General features: G+C 42.9%; 1 protein-coding gene across 4 annotated transcripts in view; it reads left to right on the plus strand.

The window, feature by feature from the left end:
- The window catches only part of daam2 (dishevelled associated activator of morphogenesis 2), a 310,900-nt gene that overhangs the window by 141,849 nt on the left and 142,251 nt on the right, over nucleotides 1-26,800 (plus strand). For all 4 annotated transcript variants that reach the window (XM_059982795.1, XM_059982796.1, XM_059982797.1 and 1 more), the window contains exon 3: nucleotides 20,270-20,359. In XM_059982795.1, the coding sequence (XP_059838778.1) occupies nucleotides 20,270-20,359 (90 nt within the window). The remainder of the gene's footprint in view (nucleotides 1-20,269; nucleotides 20,360-26,800) is intronic.

The raw sequence follows: 26,800 nt of genomic DNA on the forward strand, positions 1-26,800 counted from the left end.
TATCAATACTCTTCAGATATTGTCCGCCAGGCATCAGTGGTCATATAACCAGGACTTGTGATAGGCACCAGCTGCTCTGCCCAAGGGTGACCTGCAGGCTAGTGTAGATATATTTCCACCCTGCTACCCTGCTCCATAGAGTAGGAGAATTGAAATAGGCAAGAAGTCACCATTAAGCTGATCTGGCTCACTTGCAGAAAACACAAGATGCTGACAGCTAAGCTGTGCCAGAGCAATTTATGCACTGGTTAAATTGCCCCACTTTTTCTGATCTTTCATCACAACCTAGCGCGCTCCTCCAGTGCCTGTGTGTGTCCAGTTTTGGCAATGGTCGGTGAAACCGGCTCTAGGAATATTCCCTCATTATGGGAAAACAAGATCCCACCAGGTGGCTCAGATGTTTTCACAGCCGACCTTGAACACATGGCATGCACATGGTGACTCTAAACAACAGCAGCCTCCTGTGCTGTAGGAGTTAGACCCGAAGGCACAGTCTCGCATTACAGGGCACCCAGACATGGCTGTGTCTGAAGACAGAGCACGGAGTCCTGACTGCCAGTGTCTCTCTGCTGTTGGCTCGCTCCCATGATCCCACCCTCCACCAACCACATGCCAACGGTGCTCACACGAACTTGTGGATTGACTTCAGCCAGTCCAACTTTATGTTGATAAGTGAAAGGAAGCAGAAAGCACTTCTTTCCTTTTCGAACTATACTTTTGCTGACATTTATGGTGCAGAAGTTTTCATCCCATCACAACCTGACCAGCTACCATTATTAACGTCACTAACCTGCTCTCCATCCTTCATGTGCTCAGGAAGAGACTTCTAAGCTTCCTGCCCCCACCACCCTCCCTGGCCAATGAGTTCTAAACCTCGTTTCCATGTTGAGTGAAATTATTTTTGTCTCAATATTCCTCCATTTCTTCTACCAATTAATTTATATCAGTGTTTCCTGATTATTCCTTCACCCTTTCCAGGCCCCTCATCATTTTAAACACCTCTATAAAAGTCTCTTCTCTGTTCCAAACCAAACAATCCAACCAAGTCTGCTCATAATTCTAATTCAACAGAATTAGCAACATCCTCATAAATCTCCCCCGCTCTCTCTCTCTCTCTCTGGTGCATCCTTCACATGTACGGTGACCAGAAATATACAGTTCGCTTGTGGTGGCCAAACTAGCTGCTGAGCTGCTAATTGATCTCTTTGCACTGACATTCTGCGCCTTGTCCAATAAAATACACCACATGCCTCTGTCTGCCTTCCTGTTCTCAGGGGTTTGTGGAAATGTTCTTGCAGGCAGCGTTTACATGTAGACCCTGACAATTTAGCTGCTATACAAGGGATTAAACTCATACATTACTGCTTGGTGAAACAGAGACATTATGCTGCTTCAGAATCAGATTTAAGATCACCGTCATACACTGTGAGATTTGTTAACTGTATGGCAGCAGTACAAAGAAATACATGATAAATAAATATAGAGGGAAATAAACCGAGTCACATTAAGTGTATATATATATATATATATATATATGTCTACTAAATAGTTAATTTAAAATAACTAGTGCAAAAAACCCCCCAAAAGTAACAAATTAGTGAAGTAGTGTTCATGGGTTCAATGACCATTTAGAAATTGGATGGCAAGGGGAAGAAGCTGTTCCGGTGTGCCTTCAGGCTTCTGTACCTCCTTCCTGACAGTAGCAGTATGAAGAGGGCATGTCCTGGGCAGTGGGGATCCTTACTGATGGATGCCACCTTCCTAAGGCACTGTCCTTAGAACTGCTGATGCTGGAAATCTCTGCTATTCAGAACTAACTCTTTCTTTCTCTCCCAGTTCTGATGAATGGCCCTGGATTAGAAGTGCTAATTTTCAGAGTAACATACTGTAATGTGCCAACCAAGCTGCCCATCTCAGCTAGACCCACTTCTCCTTATTTGACCGATATCCCTCTAATCCTTTCCTATTAATGCACTTTTCCAATTGTTATAGGACCTACCTCAACCACTTTTGTTGGCAACTCTTTCTATAAGCACAGAAAAATCTGCAGATTCTGGAAATCCAGAACAATAAGCACAAAACACTGGAAGAACTAAACAGGCCAGGCAGCATCTATGGAAATTAATAAACAGTCAATTTTGGCCCAAGGCCAGGTGTCCTGAAGAAGAGTCTTGGCCCAAAACTGCCACTGTTCATTAATTTCCATAGATGCTGCCTTTCTCATTTACTATCATCTGAGTGAAGAATTTGCCTTTTGTGCCCCTTGTAAGTCTTTCAGTCTCTCACCTTAAACCTGTGCCTTCTAGTTTTTTGCTCTCCTTCCGTGGGGACAGGACTGTGCATTCACCCTGTCCATGCCTTTCATAATTTCATATACCATTGTGTAAGTCACCCCTCCACCTACTAAACTCAAAAGAATAAAGCTCTCCCTCTAATAGTAAATCTTTCTGCACTCTTCCCAGTTTAATGATGTCTTTTGTATAACAGGGCAATCAAAACTGTACCCAGTACTCCTTGGCACTCTTTCCACAAATGAAGCCTGACCTGCTAAGTGTTTCCTGTGATTTGCGTTCTAATACTGGACGCTATAGAAAGAAAATAATGATGTGATGCCAAGTAGTCGATGTGGCAGAATGCAGAGTTGCTATTTTAGAGGCATGGTGTTATACAATGCATAAACAGGCCTTTTACCAAGTCCACATCACCATCAAGCACGTTAATCTCATTTTCCTCTCCTGCTCTCCATGATGAATACTATCCTTACCCTCCACAGTAGAGCAATTTACATCGATCAATTAACCTGACATCCTGCATGGTTTTGGGATGTGGAGCATCACTTGTCAAGCAGTTGGACGTGGAGCCCATTGTTGGGAGATTCAAGTCCTTTGCTGTGCAGTGTACCAATTCAAGCTTTCCACCCTAGCTTGAGTCTTTGAGATGTATAAGGATTGCTGGAAAAATTCAGCAGGTCAAGCAGCATCTGTGGAGGATGAAACAGAGCCACCATTTCAGGTTGCTGAATTTTCATCAGGATTGGGAGAAGTGAAGATTTTAAGATGTAGAGGGATGGAAAGCATGGAGAGCTGAAATGTCAGATAATCAGAATTTTCATTTCTGTTTTACTGAAGACATCAGAGTGGTCCAGAAGGATTTATAATTAAACTAGTAATTGAGAGGTATACACTGGTTTAAGTTACTGCGCAAGTAGGGAGTGTAGGGTGTTAGGTAAGAAGTTAACAGGCAGGACTGATGGCAATGATCACCTGATTACTCTCAGCGCCGGTTGCTAACAAAATCAGAAATAGAAAGGGATATATCCTTGCAGGGAAAGTTCAAGGTTTAAAGTACATTTATTATCAAAGTATGTACTGTATACATTATACAACAAGGAGGATTCTTCTCCTAGCAGGCAGTCTCGAAACGAAGAAATCCTAAAAAATATTTTAAAAAGCCCATCAAACACGCAATGAGCAGAGTGAGAAAAAAACATATCATGCAAACAATAAACACAAGCAAATAACGTGCTGAACTGAAATCCAGAGAGAGGGTCCTTCCACAGACCCATTGTTCGGCACCAAGCCAAGTAAACGGCACAGAGTGGTGAGCTGAACTGGCCCGACCTTTGCCGCAGGCCCCGACACCCTGACCTTTTCAGTTTGTCCCGGCACCTAAATCGGAGTCCACACATCGGGTTCAATCGCTTTGATATGCTCCGGGTCCTGGACCCCGCTGCCACGATTTGTCCTGTGCTGGGCCTTGCCGATATGGCCCAGCACTTAAAGCGATCGAACCTCGGGTCTTCCTCGCTCTCAGCGACAGGCCTGTTGCCTCGCCTCACCCTGGTCCTGCCGCATTGAGTTGCCTCCAACTCCAAAGGGGGTTTACAGACTATTGCTTGCAATGATTGTTTGCCAGAAAAGAGTGATTAACAGAGTATTTAGTTGTTTTCCTTGTTTCATTAGCCACCAGCCAGAAGTTCACCAGCACCATCTTAAACAGGAAGTTTACTTTTGCTACACAGGAGAGTTTATGCTGGATGGCCAGGGATGTGGGACTCTGAGCAGGAACAAGTCATGAGATAAAGCAGTAGCCAGTGAAACCAATTTGGTAATTAGGATAGCCAGGGACACTGTGAAGGGAGGGAATGGAGTATTCAGTTAAACTGCATTTATTTCACTGCTTGAGGTTTTACAGGTGAAACATCACAGATAAACTCAGAGCGTGGATTGGCCCTGAGGGTTCAGATATTATAGCCATAACAGAAACAGGGCTGACAGAAAGGCAGGACTGTCAGCTCAATATACCAGGATACATTCTGTATGCTGTTGGTGTGACAGAGGTTCAGGTAAGCAAGGAGGGGGTGTTGCTTTTTGATAAGGGAGGGTGTAACAGCAGTTCTTAGACATGGCATTCTTGGGAGATCGTCCAATGTGGCCATATAGGTAGAACTTAGAAACAAGAAGAAGAGGCTCTCTACTGGGTCTGTATTTTAGACTGCTCCCCCCCCCCCCCCAATAGTCAGAGGGAATTTGAGGAGCAAGTGTGCAGACATTGCTCATAGTTGTAAGAACAATAGGGTTGTATTAGAGGGAGATTTTAGAGTCTTGGAGTCATAAAGTACAACACAGAAGCAGGCCATTTGTCCCATCTAGCCCATGCTGAACCATTGAAACTGCCTACTCCCACTGATCTGCAATGGTACCACAGCCACCCATGCCTCCGCCATCCATGTATCTACCCAAACTTCTCTTAGTTATTGAAATCGAGATCGCATAGACCACTTGTGCTGGCAGCTCATTCTACACTTATACACTCTGAATGATGAATTTTCCTCTCCCATTCCCCTTAAGCTTCTCACCTTTCACACTTAAGCCATGACCTCTGGTCGTAGTCGCAGCCAACCGCAGTGGAAAAAGTCTGCTTGCATTTACCCTACCTATACTCCACATAATTTTGTAGACCTCTGTCAAATCTCAAGTCAAGTCACGTCACTTTTATTGTCATTTTGACCATAACTGCTGGTACAGTACATAGTAAAAACGAGACAATGTTTTTCAGGACCATGGTGTTACATGACACAGTACAAAAACTAGACTGAACTGCATAAAAAACAACACAGTAAAACAGCTACACTAGACTACAGACCTACCCAGGACTGCATAAAGTGCACAAAACAGTGCAGGCATTACAATAAATAATAAACAAGACAATAGGGCAGTAAGGTGTCAGTCCAGGCTCTGGGTATTGAGGAGTCTGATGGCTTGAGGGAAGAAACTGTTAGATAGTCTGGTCGTGAGAGCCCGAATGCTTCGGTGACTTTTCCCAGATGGCAGGAGGGAGAAGAGTTTGTATGAGGGGTGTGTGGTGTCCTTCATAATACTGTTTGCTTTGCAGATGCAGCGTGTAGTATAAATGTCCGTAATGGCGGGAAGAGAGACCCCCCGATGATCTTCTCAGCTGACCTCACTATCCACTGCAGGGTCTTGCAATCTGAGATGGTGCAATTTCCAAACCAGGCAGTGATGCAGCTGCTCAGGATGCTCTCAATACAACCCCTGTAGAATGTGATGAGGATGGGGGGTGGGAGATGGACTTTCCTCAGCTTTCATATAAAGTAGAGACACTGCTGGGCTTTGTTTGCTATGGAGCTGGTGTTGAGGGACCAGGTGAGATTCTCCGCCAGGTGAACACCAAGAAATTTGGTGCTCTTTACGATCTTTACTGAGGCGCCGTCGATGTTCAGTGGGGAGTGGTCGCTCTGTGCCCTCCTGAAGTCAACAACCATCTCTTTTGTTTTGCTCACATTAAGAGAGAGGTTGTTGGTTCTGCACCAGTCCGTTAGCCGCTGCACCTCCTCTCTGTAAGCTGACCCATCGTTCTTGCTGATGAGACCCACCACGGTCGTGTCATCGGCAAACTTGATGATGTGGTTCAAGCTGTGAGTTGCAGCACAGTCGTGGGACAGCAGAGTGAACAGCAACGGACTAAGCACACAGTTCTCAGTGTGATGGTGGTGACGATGCTGCTCCCGATCTGGACTGACTGAGGTCTCCCAGTCAGGAAGTCTAGAATCTAGTTGCCGAGGGAGGTGTTTAGGCCCAGTAGGCTCAGCTTTCCAATCAGTTTCTGAGGGATGATTGTGTTGAATGCTGAACTGAAGTCTATGAACAGCATTCATACGTATGTGTCTTCTCCTCTCAATCTTGAGTATTGAGGGCTTGGATGGTTGATGAATCGGTGGAATTCTCTGCCCAATGAAGCAGTAGAAGGCTACCTCAGTAAATGTATTTAAAATGAGGTTAGATAGATTTTTGTATAGTAGGGGAATTAAGGGTTATAGGGAAAAGGCAGGTCGTTGGAGACGAGTCCATGGTCAGATTGGCCATGATCTTACTGAATGGCGGAGCAGGCTTGATGAGCCAGGTGGCCTACTCCTGCTCCTATTTCTTACATTCTTCTGTTAAACCTAGTGAAGGGCTTGTGCAATGAATGGTCAGGACCTAAGGAACACAATGAAGCAGAGCGACAGGGGTACAAGTGTGTAGTTCATTGAAAGTGGTGTCAGAGGTAGACAGGATTTAGTGTGCACAGTTTTGGTCACCCTTTTAATAGGAAAGACATGGTTAAAGTGGAAAGAGTGCAGAAAAGATCTACGGGGACATGCCAAGACTAGAGGACTTGAGTTACAGGGGGAGGATGGACAGGCTAGGTCTGCATTCTTTGTAACGTAGGAGAATGAGGGATGAACTCATGGATGGTTATCAGATTATGAGGGGCATAGATAAAGTAGATGGTAGTCCAAAAATTAGGGTATAGACAGGTTGAGAGGGGAAAGACTCAGAAGGGTTTTGAGGGCTAACTTTTATCAAGGAGGGGTGGTGAGTATATGGAACAAGCTGCCAGAAGACATAGTTGAGGCAGGTACAATGGTATCATTAAGGAGCACTTAAATGGGTATGTGGTGGGATGGGGCTTAGAGGGTTAATGGCCAAATGCAGGAAATGCAGGCCTGTATCCATGCTGTAGTGTAAGCACTCGAGTTGAGTATGATGTTCTCCTAAGGGGTTGTCTATTGATAAGTCCTCAGGTGGCTAAAGAGGCTGATCAAGGGACCTAACACTCTGGTGCAGTGTGGACAAGAGTGAGTTGTGGCTGTGGTTAGTGGCTGGGTCTTTTGATTGTTCATTGTCTCCTTTCACAGCTGCTGCTCAAATGCAGCATAGCTCCCTCCTGAACAGCTTTCCTTCAGGTGTATCTATTGAGTGCAACGTCTTCCCAGTCTTTAGATGTAATGTTGAATTCCTTCAAGCTGAATTTGATGTGATCTTTGAAATGTTTTCTTTGTCCACCAGGAGCTCGCTGACCTTCCTTCAACTAGTAGGAAAGGGTCTGTTTGGGGAGACGTGAGTTAGGCATCTGAATGACATGACCCATCCATCAGAGTTGGTGTTGCTTTATCATGGAGGAGATGCAGTTCACATTGGCCTGCTCCAGTATATTGGTGTTGGTGCATCTGCCCTTCCAACTGATCCTCAAAATCTTTCATAAGGATCTTTGATGACATTGTTCCAGGGCTTTCAGGTGCTTACTGTAGGTGGTCCATTGCAAAAGGAGGTTTTGAGGCCAAGGTCTCAATTTGCATTGATTAGTTTTGAAGGGATGATTGCATGAATGCCGAGCTGTAGTAGATAAAGAACATTATGATGTGTGCGTCTTTATTGTCCAGATGTTCCAGGGTTGAGGGAAGAGCCAATGAAATGGCATCTGCTATTGACCTGTTGTGCTGGTAAACAAACTGCAGCAGATTCAAGTTGCTTCTCAGGCAGGTTAATTTGTTTCATCACCAACCTCTCAAGATACTTCATCACCACGGATATAAATACTACTGGATGGTAATCATTGAGGCAGGTTCTTATTAGGTGCTGGTATAAATGAAACTTGCTTGAAGCAGGTGGGTACCTCAGACTGCCGAAGCGAGAGGTTAAGGATCTCAGTGAACACTCCAGCCAGTTGATCAACACAGGTTTTTTGAACTTGGCCCCATCTGGCTGGATGCTTTTTGTTAGTTCACCCTCCTGAAGGAATCTCTGATACTGGCTTCAGAGACTGAAATCACGGGGTCATCAGGGTCTGTGGGAGCTTGTGCTTGTTCCTCCATGCTTTGATGTGAGCATAGATGGCATTGAGCTCATCTGAAAGTGAAGCCCTGTTGTCACCTGTGTCGCGTGATTTCACTTTGTAAGAAGTAATGGCATTCAAGCCCTGCCACAGTTATTGAGCATCCTTCAGTGATTCAACTTTAGCCTGGAAATGCCATTTCACATGTGAGATGGCTTTTTAGAGATTGTACCCGAACCTCTTGTGACTTTGCCTCTGATCGGATCCTCAGCAGATTGCAGATCTCATGGTTCATCCAGGGCTTCTAATTGGGAAAGACTGCAAATGATGTTGTGGGGACACACTTGTTTATCACTGTTTTTGTAATGTCCATGATGACCTTGACTCAGATCCGCAGATGAGCTCTTGAACACAGCCCAGTCCACCAACTCAAAGCAATCACTTAGCCGTCTGCCTCCCTGGGACCACCTCTTTGTTTTCATAATCCCTGGTGCCTTGCTCTTTTGCCTCTACCTGTATTCATCTTAGAAGGACAGCTAAGTGATCAGATTTCCAGAAATGTGGTCTGGGCTTGGGATGTTAGACATTCCTGATCTTAGTATAGCAGTGGTCTGGTGTTTTGTGACATCTGGTACTATAGATTGTATGCTAATGGTAATTGGACAGAGATTTCTTCAAACAAGCCTGATTGAAATCCCCAGCTAAGATATGTAATGTGTCGAGGAAGACTTTTACTCGTTTGGTGATGTCATCATGCAGTGTCTCAAGCGTTTGATTACAGTTGGCTGCTAGTGGTACATGAATTGCGGTCAGGATCACGGAAGGGAGTAAATAGAATGGTCTGCATTTGATCATTAGGTAGTCAAGTTCAGAAGAACATGGGTACAACAAAACTACCACATTGGTGCACCACAGAGAGTTTATCATGAAACACACAACACCTTTTACCTTTTCAGAATCAGCAGCCCAGTTCATCCTGTGTACTGAGGAGCCTTCGGGTCTGATCAGCATATCTGATGTACTCTGAGTAAGCCACGTTTCGGTAAAACACAGAATACAACAAATCCTCATTTCCCTACAATACTGCACCCTTGTCCTTAGGTCCTCAATTTTGTTATCCAGCGACAGCACATTTGCCAGAAAGTGCTGGGTAGAAGGGGCCTCATCCCTCAGTGTTTTCCACTTGGCTGGAGTCCCACACTCCTTCCTTGCCTCTGGCCATCGCGATGAACCCTCATTCACGTAGAGGTGCTGAGTCCTCCAGAAGATAGTGCAATTTGAGGTGCATTAAGCCATTTCAAAAGTAGTTTGCTTGAAGGGAAAATGACATACCTTTATGATATTTAGTCTCTGAGGAAAAAGCACAGAAACAGGCCCTTTGGCCCACAAGTCTATCCTAATCCTCAGCCATTCGCTTACACTAATCCAACATTGCTTCCAACTTTACTCTGTCCACATTCTCATCAACAGTCCCCAGATTCTATCACTCACTGTGGAACAGATTACAATGGACGATTAAACTACCTTTAGGATGTCGGACAAATTGGAGCACCCAGAGGAAACTAAATTGGTCAGAAGGCAAACGTACAAACTCAACATAAATAGCACGCAAGGTCAGGAGAGAACTTTGAACTCTGCGTACGTGCTTAGCTGCATCACCCTGCTCCTCGAGGACTGTGTGATGAGCTGGTTTTCCTTTCTCCTTAATTGCCCCTGATGGAAGTGATTGCCATCATCCTCTCAGTAAAACCACAGCATCTGGCATCAGTTATCAACCACAAATAGCTGGTCGTTTCCCATTTGCCCCTTCCGAATATCAGTGAGTAATTCTGACTTGGAGCTAGAATATAATACACAGAATGTGCAGAACACATCATGAATCTTCTACTGACTTCAGATTGTGTTAATCTGCTATATGGTCTTGCCCTGCTCTCATTTCTAATAATTCCCTCAAGAATGTGGCCAAGAATTTTGTTGCCTGTTTCCTTGAGGATCTGTACATAAACTCTGCCAGCTGCTTTCAACCACTGTGGAACCTCTACTCCTTTGTCACAAATGTGAACCTGTATTCAGCAAGGGCTCTGCCTAAAATTCACACCATTCCGGAGGACATTAACTCTTCAGCTTCCCTACTCACGGTGTCTTGTTGCTTAGATAATGAGGCCATTCCAGCCTCCAAGGTTCTTCACAGAAAAATCATTCCAGCCCCTTTGTTGCTCATCAGAATAGTCAAAGTCATAGCTAAGTTTATTGTCCTATGCACAGGTACAATGAAAAACTTATTGCAGAGGCTTCATGGACACATAGTATCAGATAATCAGAGTTCACAAGAAAAACATAAGCATTAATTACAGACAATTTTCTCAAGAAAGAACATAATTTGAACAAAAAAGTGCATTGTGGTGCAAAATGATCAAAGTTTTCATCGTGTTGCTAAACTAGTGATTTGGGCTGGCAGGTTGGTTCAAGAACTGAATAGTTGAAAAGAAGTATCTGTCCTTGAACCCGGTGGTGTGAGCTTTCAGACTCATATATTCTTGAAACAAGGGGGAATCATCTGATTGGTTTACAGGATTCCATCTGTCGGGAACATGAACAAATGAAAAGCTACTTAATTGGCTTACCAAAAAGGGTACTGAACAATTAAACTTCCCTCACTCACACGACTTGGCTACTTCAGAAATGAAGCTCTTCCTCTGTGACATGGCAGTTATTGTTACTGGTACGGAGAAACAATGGAGAAACCTCTGTCCCACTCCATCCCTCCCCCCAATTCCCATACATAAACATCTTCAGAACCTTTGGTGTTTCAGGACAGAGCTAAGTGTAGACAGTTGCATAGTTCAGACCATAATCATAAACCAGACCAGCTGCAGATGCTGGAAATCCAAAGCAACACACACAAAATGCTGGAGGAACTCAGAAGGTCAGACAGCAGCTGTGGAAATGAACAAACAGTCAACGTTTCGGTATGAGACCCTTCTTCAGGACCTGACAGCGTCCTGAAGAAGGGTCTTGGCCTGAAACCTCCACTGTAGGTTTACTTCCATGGATGCTGACTGATCTGCTGAGTTCCTCCAGCATTTTGTGTGTGTTAAGTAGTTCGGACTGCTCCCGTAACTTCCTTCATTTGGCTGTTAGCTTGATGACTTTAAGTGGCCTGTTCTCTTTGCTACTTAGACAGCACAATTGGGGTCTTGTTCACGTTGAACCGGGCACTGCAGTCTGAGCCAGTCTTCGTTGCAGTGTGGGCCCTCAATGCTCCAACAGTAATCCATCATACTGCCTCTTGGCTGTGTCATCATTTACTATTCAGTCCTTGTTTATTCATTGCATGAGGCCCAAGTCATTGTTCTATTTTTAACAGTTTTGATCTCCCTCTGCCTTTGGGAGCTGGATGTTGATGACTGTTCTGGTGTGAATGCCTGTCAGGGGCATTGATGTAATTCTCCTTTCCCCACTGTCTGCTTGATTGGTGGCTGTGCTTAGCGATCAATATGGGTTCATGCCAAGTCTGAATGCACAATCTTGGTTTGTACTCCTGTACACTACAGAGGGAGTACTGGATTGTCAGCAGCACATTCCTTCACACATGTCACTAAGCGGAGGCTCTGTCTACTTTTACAACTATAGTGCAACGTAATTGGAAGAGAAGCAGGATGTCTGACCCTGGTATTCTGAGAAACAGTAACGTAGTGACTTAATTTCCCACTGAAGTGCCTGTCGTTTGGACAGCAGAATTGAAATGGTTGTTCCTCTGACTACAGTATCTGGCCCGACTTGAACAAGGCTACCGTGGATACACAAGAGCCTGCAGATTCTGGAACCTGGAGCAATGTGCAATAAGTTGGAGGAACTCAACGGCCAGGCTGCATGTATGCAAGAAAATGTACCAGCAATGTTTCAGTTTGAGACATTTCAGCAGTCCAGATCAAGGGTCCCAACCAGAAATATCAGCTGACTGTCCATCTTCCTCAATAAAAGACCCTATCCATGTCGTCTAAGTGGCAAAGAGTTCTACTACTTAGCGGTTTTGAACCGCAACCTCGCTGTAGAGGTCTGCTGCCACCTCCCTGATGGCAATTAGGGACAAGCAATAAAAGCTAGCTTTAACAACACGTTCATGACCCATTAAATACGTTTAAGACAATTGCTGTCTGGTCAAGTGAAGATAGAGAGTATGACAACAGATTGCTGTGGTGCAGATAGAAATATGGAAAATAGGAGCAGGAGTAGGTCAATTGATCCTCATGCTTATCCCTCCATTCATGGAGTTATTTAGCACAGAATCAGCCTCTTTGTTCCACCTCATCCATGTTGACCAAACTGTCTTCCAAGCTGATCCCATTTGGCCAATCTCACTCTAAACCTTGCCTATTCATATACATGCCTTCAAGTTTGTTGCAAGTTTTAATGGTACCTGCCCCTGCCATTTACTTTGGCTCTCATTTTATATACCCAGCGCCCTCTGTGTGAAAAAGATGTATTTTATACCTTCCCCCTCCCCATTCTAAATCTGCCCCCTCTAGTTTTAGACTCTCTCCCCCACCCTGGGAAAAGATTGTGATCATTCATCTTACCTGTGCCCCTCATGACTTCATAAACCTTCGGAAGGTCACCCCCTCAGCCTCCTACACTCTTGGGAAAAACACTTACTTTCCTTGTAGCTCAAGCTGTCCAGTCCTGGTAACATTTTCATGAATCTTTCATCGCACTTTCCAGCTTAATGATGTCCGAATATCCCGGCAACCAGTCTGCACACGGTATTCTAAGTGCAGTCACACCAACCTATTGTACATCTGTAATTCTTGTACCCACTGCCCTTACCAGTGAAGGAAGCATGCCAAATGTTTTCAACACTCTCCCTACCCGTGCCTCTCCACTTTGGGGAGATGTACACCTGTACTCCAAGGTTCCTCTGCTCTGACCATCCAAATTTTGTACCTGTTTCAGCTTTCTCCCTATATCCAATGATCTCACGAGCCCTAGACACAATATCCGACTCCTTCATAAATACATTTAATGATTTAGTTTGAAACACTTTCTGTGGACCAGCCTTTTGGAGAAGAGATTTCTTCTTATCTTAGTTTTGAATGACTCATTAGATCCTGCCCTCTTGTACTGGACCCCTCCAACCCCCCCCCCCCCAGCCACTGGGAACACTCTTCCTGAAAAGATTGTGTTTGCTTTTTTAGAGAAGAGGACACTAAGGGCACCTAATACAGGAAAACAACATTGTGAGATATCTGGATAGAAGAGATAGAAATAAACTTCTTTTTATTCGTGTAGCAGAGGTGTATAATAAGAGAGGGCATAGGTTAAGTGGTTTTGAGGGATTCAGAGGAGGAAATATTTTATCCAGAGATTGGTAGCAGTCAGGAACATGCTCCTTGAGGAGCAGAGGAAGGTACTGTCAAAACATATATTCGGACAAGCACATGCATCACCAAGGCATTGGAGACTCTGCATCAACAGCTAGTAATGGATGGCTGGAATTGACGTGGTGGGCTGAAGGGCCTGTTTCTGTGCAGTATGAATCTATTACTGTAAAACCATAAGATATAGGAGCAAGATTAGACCAGACTTTCTCCTGTCTCTCACAATTCCTTAAACCAATGAAGAACCTATTAATGACTGCCCTAACTACACCCAACAACTTGGCCCCCTCAACCATCTATGTTAGGGATTTCCAAACCTGGGGTCCACAGACCCCTTGCATAATGGTATTAGTCCATGGCCTAAAAAAAGGTTGGGAACCCTTGCTTTATGGCAAGGAACTCCACAAATTCACCACCTGCTGGCTGATAAAAGTTCTCCTCATTTCTGTTTTAAAGGAATTGCCTCTAACCTTGTGGTTTGTGCTTTCCAATTCTGGACTCTCCTACTAACAGAAGCATTCTCTTCAAGTCCACTCCATCCAGGCCTTTCAATATTCGGTAGCTTTTGATGTGATCTCCTATCATCCATCTGAACCCAGTTGAATACATGAAGCACTCTGGTCAAAATCCTTCATCTGCATTGAAAGACTGATGGGAGATAACTGGTGTAAAGAGATGGAAAAAAGAAAAGTAGAAGAAAAATATGGCTATCTCCAATCTAACTTCAGGTCCCAATGAAAGATCTTGATCTGAAATATCCCCCGTACATTTTCTTCCATAAAAGCTGCCTGACTCACTGAGTTCCTCCCGTTTTTGAGTGTCACTCCAGATTTCAGAATCTGCAGTCTCTTGTGCCTCCATAAGAAATAAAAGCAGTCAGTAAGTTTGTGGGTGAACTTCCTTACCATCTACCTGGATGAACATCATATTCTTGATTTCCTTAATGTCCAAATTATTCGATCCTGAATTTACTCAAGCAAGAAAATTTCCCGAATCTCTTTGATAGCCTCTGAGTGAAGAACTTTCTTTCATCTAATCCCAAATGGCCTCAGACTGAGACTGAGACCTCTGGTTCTAGACACCTCATCTGAGGAAATGTCACCCCTGCATTTACCATGTAAGTATTTTGTATGTTTCAATGAGATCATCTCTCATTCTTTTAATCTCTTGAAAGTGGAGATCCAGAACATTGAACCTTTCATCGATCAACAAGTGAACTATCCCCGGAATAGGTCTAGTGAACCTTAATTGCACTCCCTCTATTACAAGTAGAGTCGTGAGAGAAGGTCGATACCTAATATTTCAGATGCAATCTCACCCAGGCTGTGTATAATTGAAACAAGATGTCCCTGCTGTTGTACTTAAATCATCTTGTAATGAAGGACATCATTCTGTTTGCTTTCCAACTTGCTTGCCTTAACTTCAAACACAAGGAAATCTGCAGACGCTGGAAATTCAAGCAACACACCCAAAATGCTGGTGAAATGCAGCAGGCCAGGCAGCATCCATAGGCAGAAGCACTGTCCCTATCGATGCTGCCTGGTCTGCTGCGTTCCACCAGCATTTTGTGTGTGTTGCCCTAACTTCAGGTGTTTTTTATGTAAGGAAGTATAGGTCTTTCCGCAAAACAAAACCTTTCATCGGTAACAAAATACTCCATCTTTGTACTTGTTGCAGGAATACGTTATGGCCAGTGGTGTACTTTCAAAGTGCAACAGCTGTTGTAATTTTGAGAAATAAGGCAGCTCCCACAAACAGTAATGTGTTAGTGGCCAGGTGGTCCTATTTTTGTTGAGAGGATTACTTTTTTCAGTAAGATATATTTATATTCTCCTACCTCATGTAAAAATTCAGAACTTTGTCAGCACCACACTAGGAGCAGTCAGCTCAGGCTCCTGCAATGAAACAAAAGCCCCATGGCCTTCTGATATATTATGCCAGCTCTCCCACTGGTCTAATTCACTTACATATTTCTCCGTAACCTAGTCTCCCTCTCTCACACACCCAGCAACTCCTCACTGATTGTCCTACCGATCACGTTCACCAAGGGCAGTTTACATCAGCCAATTAACCCACCAGCCCATTCAACTCTGGAATGTGCAAAGATACCCATGTGGTCACAGGGAAAAGGCAAAATCTCCGCACAGACAGTACTAGATGGTCAGCATGGACTCAATGGGCCAAAGGGCCTGTTTTTGTATTGACTGACTCCATAATTCATTGAAGTTAAGCACATCACTATTCAGAGCACCCAGAAGTGTGGTACCTTCCTCCTCTGCCCTGTGCACCACTCGTAAAGATATATAGCAGGTGAAATCAGCACTCAAGAAACCAATCTACTTGTAACAAAAGCAGAAACTGCTGGAAAACCTCAGCAGGTCAGGCCACTTGTGTCGTAGGAGAGGTAGAGTTAATGTTTCAGGTCAAAACTCTTCATCATGAAAGTATGTGAGTTTTGATGAAGGATCTTCAACCTGACCGGTTCTCTCTCCAGAGATGATGCCTGATCTGCTGAGTGTGTGCAGCAGAATTATAGAATCATACAGCACAGGAAAAGGCCAAGTTTCCTATCTAAACTAGTTCTACATTTAGTCCTTTTCCCTCTACTCCTTTCCTATCCATGTAACTATCGGAGTACCTTTGAACTGTTGTTAATGTACCTGCCTCGACCACTTTCTCTGGTAGTTCATTCCATATACTGACCATCCTCTAGGTGAAAAATTTGCTCCTTGGATTTCTACCAAATCTCTCCCTCTCACCTTAATCCTTTGCTTTCCAGTTCTTGTTTCTCCAACTGTGAAAAAAAATTATGTGAATTGATCCCATCTACGCCCCTCGTGATCAAGCTCCTTCTGTTTTTATTTTAGATTTCCAACATCTGAAGATGTTTTTATGTTCAGATCTGTATAGGTGCAAATTGCAATGCTGGTATTGCCTTGGTGTTTACCATCTCCCTGTGATTTGACCTCCACACCACTAAGTGAATTCCTAGCTGTGTGGCTGATGGAATTCATGCACGAGCAGAGTCTGGGGTAAAGCCAGCAAATTGCTCCTTGTTCATGTTGGAGATGTGTCCCACTCTGTGCCACAGGCATGGAAACATATCCTAGTGATCTCGCATTGTAAAGCTGCTCCACTTTTGGTAAGAAAGTAAGAAGAGTAGAGAAGCCGTGATGCGTCAGTAGATCAAAAAGGTCTTGGAATACAGGGAACACACACAAAATGCTGGAGGAACTCAGCAGGCCGCATCAATGGAGAAAAAGTACAGTTGATGTTTAGGGCTCAGATCCTTCCAGATACTGGAACTTAAGCCACATCTTATGCAGAGGTAAAATAATAAGTGAATGGTTATTTCTGGACAGATAAAATTGAAAACAAACCATGTTAAATCTACAACAAATCTTGGTTAAAGCAAACTTAGAAAATCGTGCATGGTTTGCCTTGTTACGATAAGCAGATTTCCAACAACCAAAATGTTGAGTGTGCATATTCAGGGATGGATGTACAGGATGAGCCCACTTTTTCTTCAGAAGAACGTTAAGAAGTGATCTGTTTGAGGTATATTAACCAATTGAATCGCTTTTATTGGCTGAGTGCAAAGAAAACATTTCTACCTGTGGGTAAAATATAGCCAAACTATATAAGACAGCCACTAAAAAACTGCAGTATGTACAGCGTGGCTCTGGGTTACGAACAAGTTCTGTTCCTAAGTCCGTCTAAGTCAGATTTGTACGTTGGTCAGAACAGGTACATCAGGTATTATTTAGTGTCAGTTAGTCAAACGTTTGCCTTAGTATATAGTATATATCTTACCTTTCTATGCATATAAGACACTTAAGAAATGTATGTATTTCAATAACTAAACCACTGTGTTGCTTAGTAATAATTGTAGCTTTCATCGGGGCAGAGCCTTTCGCGTGCTCCATTATTCTCACTTTAAAATTGTTTCGATCATTGACCGACTGTAGCCTAACGCTTTTCCAAAGACCAATAGCATTTCACCTCTTTCTGATCACTTTATTATTTCCACTTTAATTTCATTTATGATCGTTTTCCATCAATGGAACAGAAACACTGCAGGTTCAGCAGCAGCCGTGGGCAGCTGGTCCTGAGCTCCCCCGGGTCCTAAAGTCCATTCGCACTGAAGCAGGTTAAATGGAACAAGTGGGGGCGGAGCTGACTGGAAAAGGGGGTCAAGGTGAATCTTGCTAAGAAAATTTTAAGCCAAATACAAAGTTACACACTCAACACAGTGTTAACGGCAATGTGATCTGACTTAAAATGTCGGATGGCGTTCTCCTTCCTTGAGCCGACGAATTTTTAATTCTATTTAACCTATTTAATATAATAGGTTTTATGGCAGGCTCTTTGTAAGTACAAATTGTTCGTAAGTTGGGTGTTCGTAACTCAGGTACACCCTGTAATTCAGAAGAAATCTTTTTCCCCAAATTGGTGGAAATGTGGAACTTGCTTTCAAAGGGAGTGTCATCATTATGGAGTCAGAAGCAGGCTCTTTGGCCCATCAAGTCCATGCTGATCATCAAACTAATCCTATTTACACTAATCCTACACAACTCTCTCTGCTTTCCCATTAATCTGCCTAACATGGCTGCAAGCAAACCAGGGAAATGTAATCCTTACAAGCTTTCAAAGATTCCCTGGAGTCATCAGAAATTAATCATTAATCTTTTGGATATTGCAGCAGGCAATCTGGAAGATCATTCATCTATAAGGGCATTTAAAATATATATATATATATATATATATATATATATATATAGTTTTATTTTTATTGTATGATTACTAAAACGCAGGGCAAGAAAATAAAATGATGCATGGTCATATTGACTCGTTTTGTAGCTTGCTATGCTTTGGTTTGACTAAGTGGTTCCTAAACTAAGATCTCCTTCATAGTGGCCGTGGGGTGGGAGGACCACCAATGATTGAGGGAGAGGGTGTTGTTGAGGCTGTAATGATATTGTTGTAGTTTAGTCAGACTTTTCACCTAAAAAGTAAAACTAAATAAAAATATTCTGTGCACATTTGCAGATAGACCAGATGTTGAAGGCCTTCATCAGTCAGCTCATTGAATATAGAATTTGGAATGTTATGGTGCAGGTGTACAAAATGTTAGTGAAGCCATATTTGGAATATTGTGTTCAGTTTTTGTCACTCTGCTATAGAAATGGCACCATTAATCTGGAAAGAATGCAAAGGAGATTTATGGGGATATTTCTGAGACTTAAGGGACTGAGTTAGGGAGAGAGAGGTTAAACAGGGTTAGGACTGTTTTCACTGGAGCATGGGAGAATGGGAGTGATCTTATAGAGGTGTAAAAAATTATGTGGTAAACATAGCCTGAATGCAGTCTTTTTTTCCCAGAGTTTGGGAATCAAAAACTAGGGGGTATAATTTTCAGGTGAAAGGGGAGATATTTAATAGGAACCAGAGGGGCAAGCTTTTCACCCGGAGGAAGGTGCATTTATGGAATGAGCTAGGTAAACAATGAATGAAACTATGCAAGCACCACATCAAGATTGATTAGGAGACCAAGAGTGGAGTTGGAGTGAATTACTGGAGTCCTAATGTTAAGATCGTATAGCTACACAGCACAGAAACAGGCACTTCGGCCCCACTCTTCCATTCCAAACAAAATGCACATCTGAGCTAGTCCCATCCACCTGGTTCATATCCCTTCAAAGTTTTCTATTCACATACCTATCCAATTGTCTTTAAAATATAGTAATTGTACCTGCCTCTAACATGTCCTCTAGCAGTTCGTTCCACATACCCACCACTTTCTATCTGAAAAATTGTCTCTCAGGTCCCCTTTAAATCTTTCCAATCTCACCTTAACATAGTCACTCTCAATTTAGACTCCCGTACCCTGAGGAAAAATAAACTGTGCCCACCCACCTTATCTACTTCCCTCATGATTTAATAAGGCCACCCCCAGCCTCTTACACACCAGGGGAAAAGTCCCATTCTATCCACTCTCTTCCAACTCAAGCTCTCTGGTTCAGGCAACATCCAGATTAATATTTTCGTTGGAATTTTCTCGAGAACTGAGTCCAAACTCTTGCCTGTTATACCACACCCACTTGTTAGTCCACTCAAACCACTGGTCACTCTCTAGTTAGTGGGTGTACACATCAGACGTAGCATGTGTCTCTTTTTCTCATTTAAAAGTTATACATACTTCATTCTGAAAATATTTGCACAAGATATACAATACAGTCAGGTAACCTCTCTTTACATTAATTTCCTATCAGATCAATACATTGCATTGATGTCCCTCGTGTTTCTCTGTTAAATAAAGCACCCATGAAACATTTGGTCGCCAACAGCAATGGGACAGTTATAGCCCCAAAGCAAAACCGAAACCTTTCACTACTGTAGGTGTAATGAACCTATTATAACTGCATCTGCATGCACTAGAAACAGCACTAAGTGCACAGCAATTTTGTTTTTTTGTGACATAAAGAGAGTGGCCATTCCTTAATTTCACAAATAAACTTTCATAAAAATTATTCAAAAACTGCAGAATAATGCATGCATGCCAGTTGGAGCCTGCTTTGCAAAGCCTAAGGGTCTGTCTTTCGGAAAATGTTCCAGTGTCTGATGGTGACCACTTTCTTGGGAAAGTGAAGCAGTCACATTAAAGTACTGAGACCCCATGTAAATTTTTTGAGTCAAATCATGTTGTGATGCCTGGAGAAAATAACTCTCTGTCCACCAAGATGGTTGATTCCTTTGTCTGCTCTTGTTTCCAGGATGAATTGGATCTCACTGACAAGAATCGAGATGCTATGTTTGCTTTGCCAACGGAGAAGAAATGGCAGATTTACTGCAGCAAGAAGAAGGTAGGAAGTGGGAATGTTGAACTGGTGGTGGCTGGGAATGATGGTTGTAGAGGTGAGGTTGTCCAGGAATGTTATGGATAGAGCATATCTGCGGAGTCTGTAAAATGATGATCTTTATATCACAACTTTTTACACCCCAATCTGCATCTTAATCAGGATGAATTATTAGTTCAGTGATTCCGTCAGTGGTCCAGGCATCCTGCTACCTTGGAACATAGGAAATTGAAGGGTTATCTTATAGAGGTGTATGAGGGCATAGACGAAGTGAAAGTACATAGTCTTTTTCCCACGGGGGGTGGGGGAGTGCTAAAAACAAATAGCATAGGGTTGGCGGGAGATTTAAAAGGGACAATAGGGGCAGCTTCCTCATGCAAAGGGAGGTGCATATTTGCAACAGTTGCCAGAAATAGTGGTTGAGGTGGGCATATGAGCAATATTTAAAACTATCTCGATAAAGGTATGGATGTGAGTTGTATAAATGGCTATGGGCCAAATGCAGGCAGATAGGTCAAGTTCACTGGGCAACACCGTAGGCATGGAGGATTTGGGAGAAGGTCCTGTTTCCACATTTAAATAATTGGTACAACTCCTCAATGATTCTTTAATGTACTATAAGGAAAAAGAACAGCACTTTTATCTCCTGGCACTTACCCTTGCAATCAGAAGAAGTGCTACCCCTGCCCCTACACCTCCTCCCTCAGGGTCCCAGACAGTCCTTCCAGGCGAGGTGACACTTCACCTGTGAGTCTGTTTGGTTCGTATACTGTCTTTGGAGCTCCCAGTGTGGCCTCCTGAATATTGGTGAGACCAGATGTAAATTGGTAGCCCGTTTCAGCGAGCACCTACACTCCGTCTACCAGAAGAGGTGGGATCTCCCAGAGGCCACCCATTCCACTTCCCATTCTGATTCCGATATGTCAATCCATAGCCTCCTTTACTGTGGTGAAGAGGCGACACTCAGGTAGGAGGAACAACTCCTTATATTCCGTCTGGGTAGCCTCCAACCTGATGGCATGAACATCGATTTTTCAAACTCCCAGTAATGCCCCCCCCAATTTCACCATTCCCCATTCCGTTTTCCCTCTCTCACCTTATCTCCTTGCCTGCCCATCACCTCCCTCTAGTGGTCTTTACCCCTTTTCTTTCTTCCACGGCCTTCAGTTCTTTCCTGTCGGACTTCCCCTTCTCCAACCCTGTATCTCTTTCACCAATCAACTTCCCAGACCCTAACTTCTTCCGTCCCTCTCTTGGTTTCACCAATTGTGTTTCTCCCTCCCCTCTCCCACCATCCAACCCTGACTCCTCATCTTTTTTTCTCGAGTTCTGATGAAGGGTCTCGGCCCAAAACATTGACTGTATCTTTTTTCATAGATGCTGCCTGGCCTGCTGAGTTCCTCCAGCATTTGTGTGGGTTGCTTGGATTTCCAGCATCTGCAGATTTTCTCTTGTCAGTGCTTTTATCTTCTTGGCTTGCCGATCTGTCTCAGTCCAAAATGGTGGACTCTGAAGATAATCAGGTTACCATTGGCTGTATAAAAAAGCAGAAGTTTGATTTGAAATATTTATTCAAGATTATTGGATTAAGTAATTAAGAAAAAACCTATTTATCCTGGGATTTAGGGGTGATAATCAAAGGCCTTGAATTTAATTAACAAAAATAATTCTTGAGGATGTGAGGGGATTTTGGCTTCTCTGTTGAAAATATGATGGTTGGCATATTGGGGCTCATTGTAGGCAGACACTTAATTGGCATCAAAGATGAGTACTTCTGCCAATGCTGGAAATCCAAGCAACACATACAAAATGTTGGAGGAACTCGGCAGGCCAGGCAGCATCTATGGAAAAGAGTAAACAGTCGATGTTTCAGGGCAAGACCCTCCATCAGGACCCTTCATTAATTGGCCTTGTCTGTTTAAGGAAGCAGAGGCAACAGACTTTATGACAGAGTGTATGGCATCTTTTGAAAAAAAGCAACGTAATTTTGAAGTGATTGGAGGGAAGACCCTTATAATAGATATCATGTTTGCTTTCATAATGGGTAAGGGACTGAACAGACTGCATTGACAAGGGAATAACTAAATCATCTTCACTCTGCTTTGGAACATCAACAAAATACACATAATAAGGAGGAAGTGATGGTGAATGGTCTTGACCCAATACGTCCATTGTCCACTTCTCTCCATCATTGCTGCCTGACCTGCTGAGTCCTTCCAACATTTTGTGTATTGCAAAGGACGGAAATAATTGCACTGTGGAGAGGTGCAGAAGAGATTCACAAAGTGTTGTATGGAATAAGGCACTTTACGTACAAGGAGAGCAGCATTCCCTCTATTCTTTTTCATAGCTGTACAGCCCAACTATTGCTTTGAGCAGGAAATTTTTACATAGCCTGAAAACTGAATGGTACTCTATATGTTTTTTTTTGCAATATGCATATCAAACAAACACATCGCAACTCACAACACAAGTAACTGATGCGAGCAGTCAAAACAACTGACTGGCACAATAGCAAAAATAAAATGTTTTGACTAGAGGGCATTGGCATTCAGTAGGCCCGTGGTTTATTGTCAATGAGCTACCAACTTCCATTCTGAGTTTATTGTTACAAGTTTTAACAGTTTTAACTTGAAGCACTGACAATGTAGTTATATAGAAGCTCTAATATATTTCAAAGTAAAGGTTGTGGTATGTTTATTATTTAGAAAACTTAAGGATTATTTCATTAACACATAATTAATGACGGGGCATTTCATAATAATATTAACATAGATTTCAAAACTAGCAAAATTTCAAAAGGATATTAAATTATATAAAAGACAATTCTAGCTGCATGGCAACAAAAGCTACATGCGCAGGAGCATTTCAGTTTGTTGCGCAGCCGCACACCCACACAACTTAGAAGAAACAATGGAGGAGAATCTGGATAAGCTTGGAGCAGACGAGGCTAAAGGAGACATAACTGAGGTGCACAAAATTATGAGGGGCAAACAGGGTAGGTAGTAATAACTGTTTCCCCATAACAGAGTTGTCCAAGATTAACTGAATAGTGCAAAAAAAAGGAATAATAAGTTGGTTTTCACGGGTTTATGTTTCATTCAGAAATCTTAAGGCAGAGGGGAAGAAGCTGTTTCTGAATCATTGAGTGTGTGTCATCAGGCTCCTGTACCTCCTCCCAGATGGTGGTAATGAGAAAAAGGTATATCCTGGATACTGAGGGTCTTAGTGATGCATGTGGTGCCTCAAGAAGATGTCCTCGATGGAGGGGATAGCTGTGCTTGTGATGGAGCAGGTGGAGCCTACAACCCTCTGCTGCTTCTTATGATCCTGAGTATTGAATCCCATACCAGGTTGTGATGCAATCTGTCAGAATTCTCTCCACTGTATATCTATAGTAATTCAAAAATCTTTGGTGACATGCTGAATCTCAAGCTCCTAATGAAGCGAGTGTGCCTTCTTCATCATTGTATCAATGTGTTCAATAAGTGCTTAAATGGAATTAATGCTGACGGGCAAGTGATAATTTTCATGGACGTGGCAGGGGGGGAGTTTCTGTGTGCTCCATGACCCTAAATTAGATGGACATTTTTCAACATAATGTTATGATCTGGAAAACTCCACCTGAGAAAAGTTTGAAGCCACTTTAAGTTCTACCTTTCAAACAGAATTGGTTAAGTGCTCTAAGAAGAACTAGGGGTGCAACAAGAAGGCCAATTGAATGGCTTTTTCAAGAACTACTAGGCACTAAAGATTGAATGGTTTCTTTCCTTACTATTTGAATCTATGTAATGGATTCTGGTATTTCTTTCAATATGGCAGAGCTTTTGAAGAGACTCCTCCCTGATACCTCTGGCTAGATGTCCTGTAGCAATAATAAGGCATCTGTTCATCCAGACAAGCCTTCAGAAGTACTCGCCTGCTGGTTTGCAGTTGATGAAAGCAATATGGTTCGTTTCTGGAAGGACTGTGCTGCATAAATTTGCTGGTAATTGTAGTGATGAAAAGCTTAAAATAATAACGATCAAAAGTACCTTGTAGAGCAAGAGAACAAGAAGCAGAATTAAACACACAATTACCCAGCACAGGAGACAGCAGCAATGGAGAGAGAAGTGAGAGTTATAGTTCAGGTTAATGGCATTTTAAGTTAGAAGTGAAGCAAGTTTTAGGATGCAAAGAGCAGAAGACTTGTGATAAGGTAAAGGTCACAAGGGATGAATGGGGACAATGTCAGCACTAGTCTAGGTTTTTATTGAAGAACAAAATATTCTTTTTGTTAAATAGATGAATCTGAGGAGATAAATAAAATCTGAAATTTCTAGAGAAGAAAAAAAATTAAAGTGCAGGACTTAAGGAATGCACAAACCTCTAGGGTCAAAAATTCCAAAGATTCACACGACGGTCCTAAGTAGTCAATACCTTATCCTGTGGTGATACAAGAGACTGCATATTCAGGGATCTGGAGCAAAAAACAAGATGATAGAGGAACTGAGTGGGTCAGGAAGCATCTGTGGAGAGACAGAAGTAAACCTAGGTGACGGACCTCAGCCCAAAATGTCAGCTGTCTTTTTCCCGCCACAGATGCTGTGTGACCCACTGAGTCCTTCAAGAATTTTGTCTGCTGCTCTTTAGCCTGTGCATTAGCCTCACTGAAGTTGGTGGCCACTCTTTGCTGGGCTGGATTGGAAGGCCTACTTCCAGATTTCCACCCTACAATCTGCACCATGCTCTGAGCAGAGGGCTGTCAAGATCATGCTTCTGTGCCAACTCTTACCGCTGTGCTGGTGTTAACCGATCCGTCAAAAAATTACATTGGAGTAGCATAGGACATGCCCACTAATTAGCTGCATGGAATAAGCTCCCGAAGGCTCTCCTGGTCACATTGCTACCTTGTAGGTAAAAGGTTTTCTGAGAAGTGGTAATGCAGAAGCTATGCTGTGATAATGCACACAGCTGTACTCTCCAAGGTTAGTGGGTTAGTGGATAGGTTAGAGTTGTAGATCGCGCTGCACAGAAACAGGATTTTCAGCCCGTTGAGTCTACTGACCATCATGCAGCCATCTACATTAATCCTACTTAATTCTCCCCACCTTCTGAACAACTCCCCTGAGATTCGACTGCTCCTTAGCACACTAAGATGGTGGGCAATTTGCTGTGGTAAATTAAGACTGCCAAGTTTTGCAGTAACTCAGAGGAAACCCATGTGGTCGCAGCAAGAACGTGTAAACTCCACACAAACAGTGTTGAAGTTTGCGATTAATCCCAGGTCACTAGAGTTGTGAGGCAGCTGGACAGAATGGCAAAGGCAAAATCTTTTATCCAAAGCTCAATATTGTCTGAAAGTTCTAGGATTGTGTTGTGACTTGCAAAGGTCACATTGAATGATGAGCAATTGTAGTTGGGTAGGTAAACACAGCAGCCATTATTCATTTGACTGGGTAAATGTATTGTCTTTGTTTGTATGGTGTTAGTTAACGGATGAATTCAGAACCAGACAGGAGAATATCAATTTGCTCCTGTTATATGTTCAGAAGGCCTGTAGGTCACAAAGGCTAACTCTACTGCATGGATCCCACATTCCCCCTGCCCCCACTTCTCACCTTTACTCTGCAAACCATCATGTCGAGTGGAGTTGTCTTGTAATCATTTGTGTTCTTTCCAACATGGTACAATATAGCTTAAAACAAAGGCCTCCCACTTATTTCTCTGTAACATCTCCGGCTTCTGCCCCAGTGCCAACCACTCCTCCCCGCCCAAACTGTTTTTATTGATCGGTAAGTTTTGTTTTAGGGGAGGAATTAAAAAGGAATGGATGCAGAAAAGTTGAGAGAAATTTCAGAATGAGGAATATCTCATCTAGTGTAGGACCAAACCATACAGTTCTTTGAGCCTGTCTTCCATTCATTCTGATCATGGGTGGTCTGATCTGGGCTTCAGTTCAACTTTCTCACCTAATCCTCATGTCTTTGACTCCCCTACAGCTCAAAGATCTGCCTGCTCTGACAATTCTAATTCTTTCCATTCTGGTCTTCCACCACCCTAAATTTGCTGGTATCTTGAATGATAAATCATACTTGCTCCCAGCATCTTAAAATCCTTATTGTTCCATTTAATTTTCTTGTTCTTACTCAAGTTCAAGTTCAATTTCACTGTCATTCACTCGTACACATGAGACAATGTTCCTCTGAACCAAGGTGCACATCCCAGTGGATATAACTCACACCCATAACACATAAAGTAATATTACCACAAATAAATTAACAAATAATAAGTGGCTCATACAATACAGGTTAAAAAGTAAACAGTATAACGCTACTGGTGCTTCATACGTGATGAGATCTGGGTGGTGGCAGGGAGTTCAGTAGTCTTACAGGCTGAGGGAAGAAGCTGTTTTCCATCCTAACCGTTCTTGTCCTCATGTTATGGTACCTCCTGCCTGATGGTAGG

The sequence above is a fragment of the Hypanus sabinus genome, chromosome 10 (genome assembly GCF_030144855.1).
Source record: "Hypanus sabinus isolate sHypSab1 chromosome 10, sHypSab1.hap1, whole genome shotgun sequence".
NCBI lineage: Eukaryota > Metazoa > Chordata > Chondrichthyes > Myliobatiformes > Dasyatidae > Hypanus > Hypanus sabinus.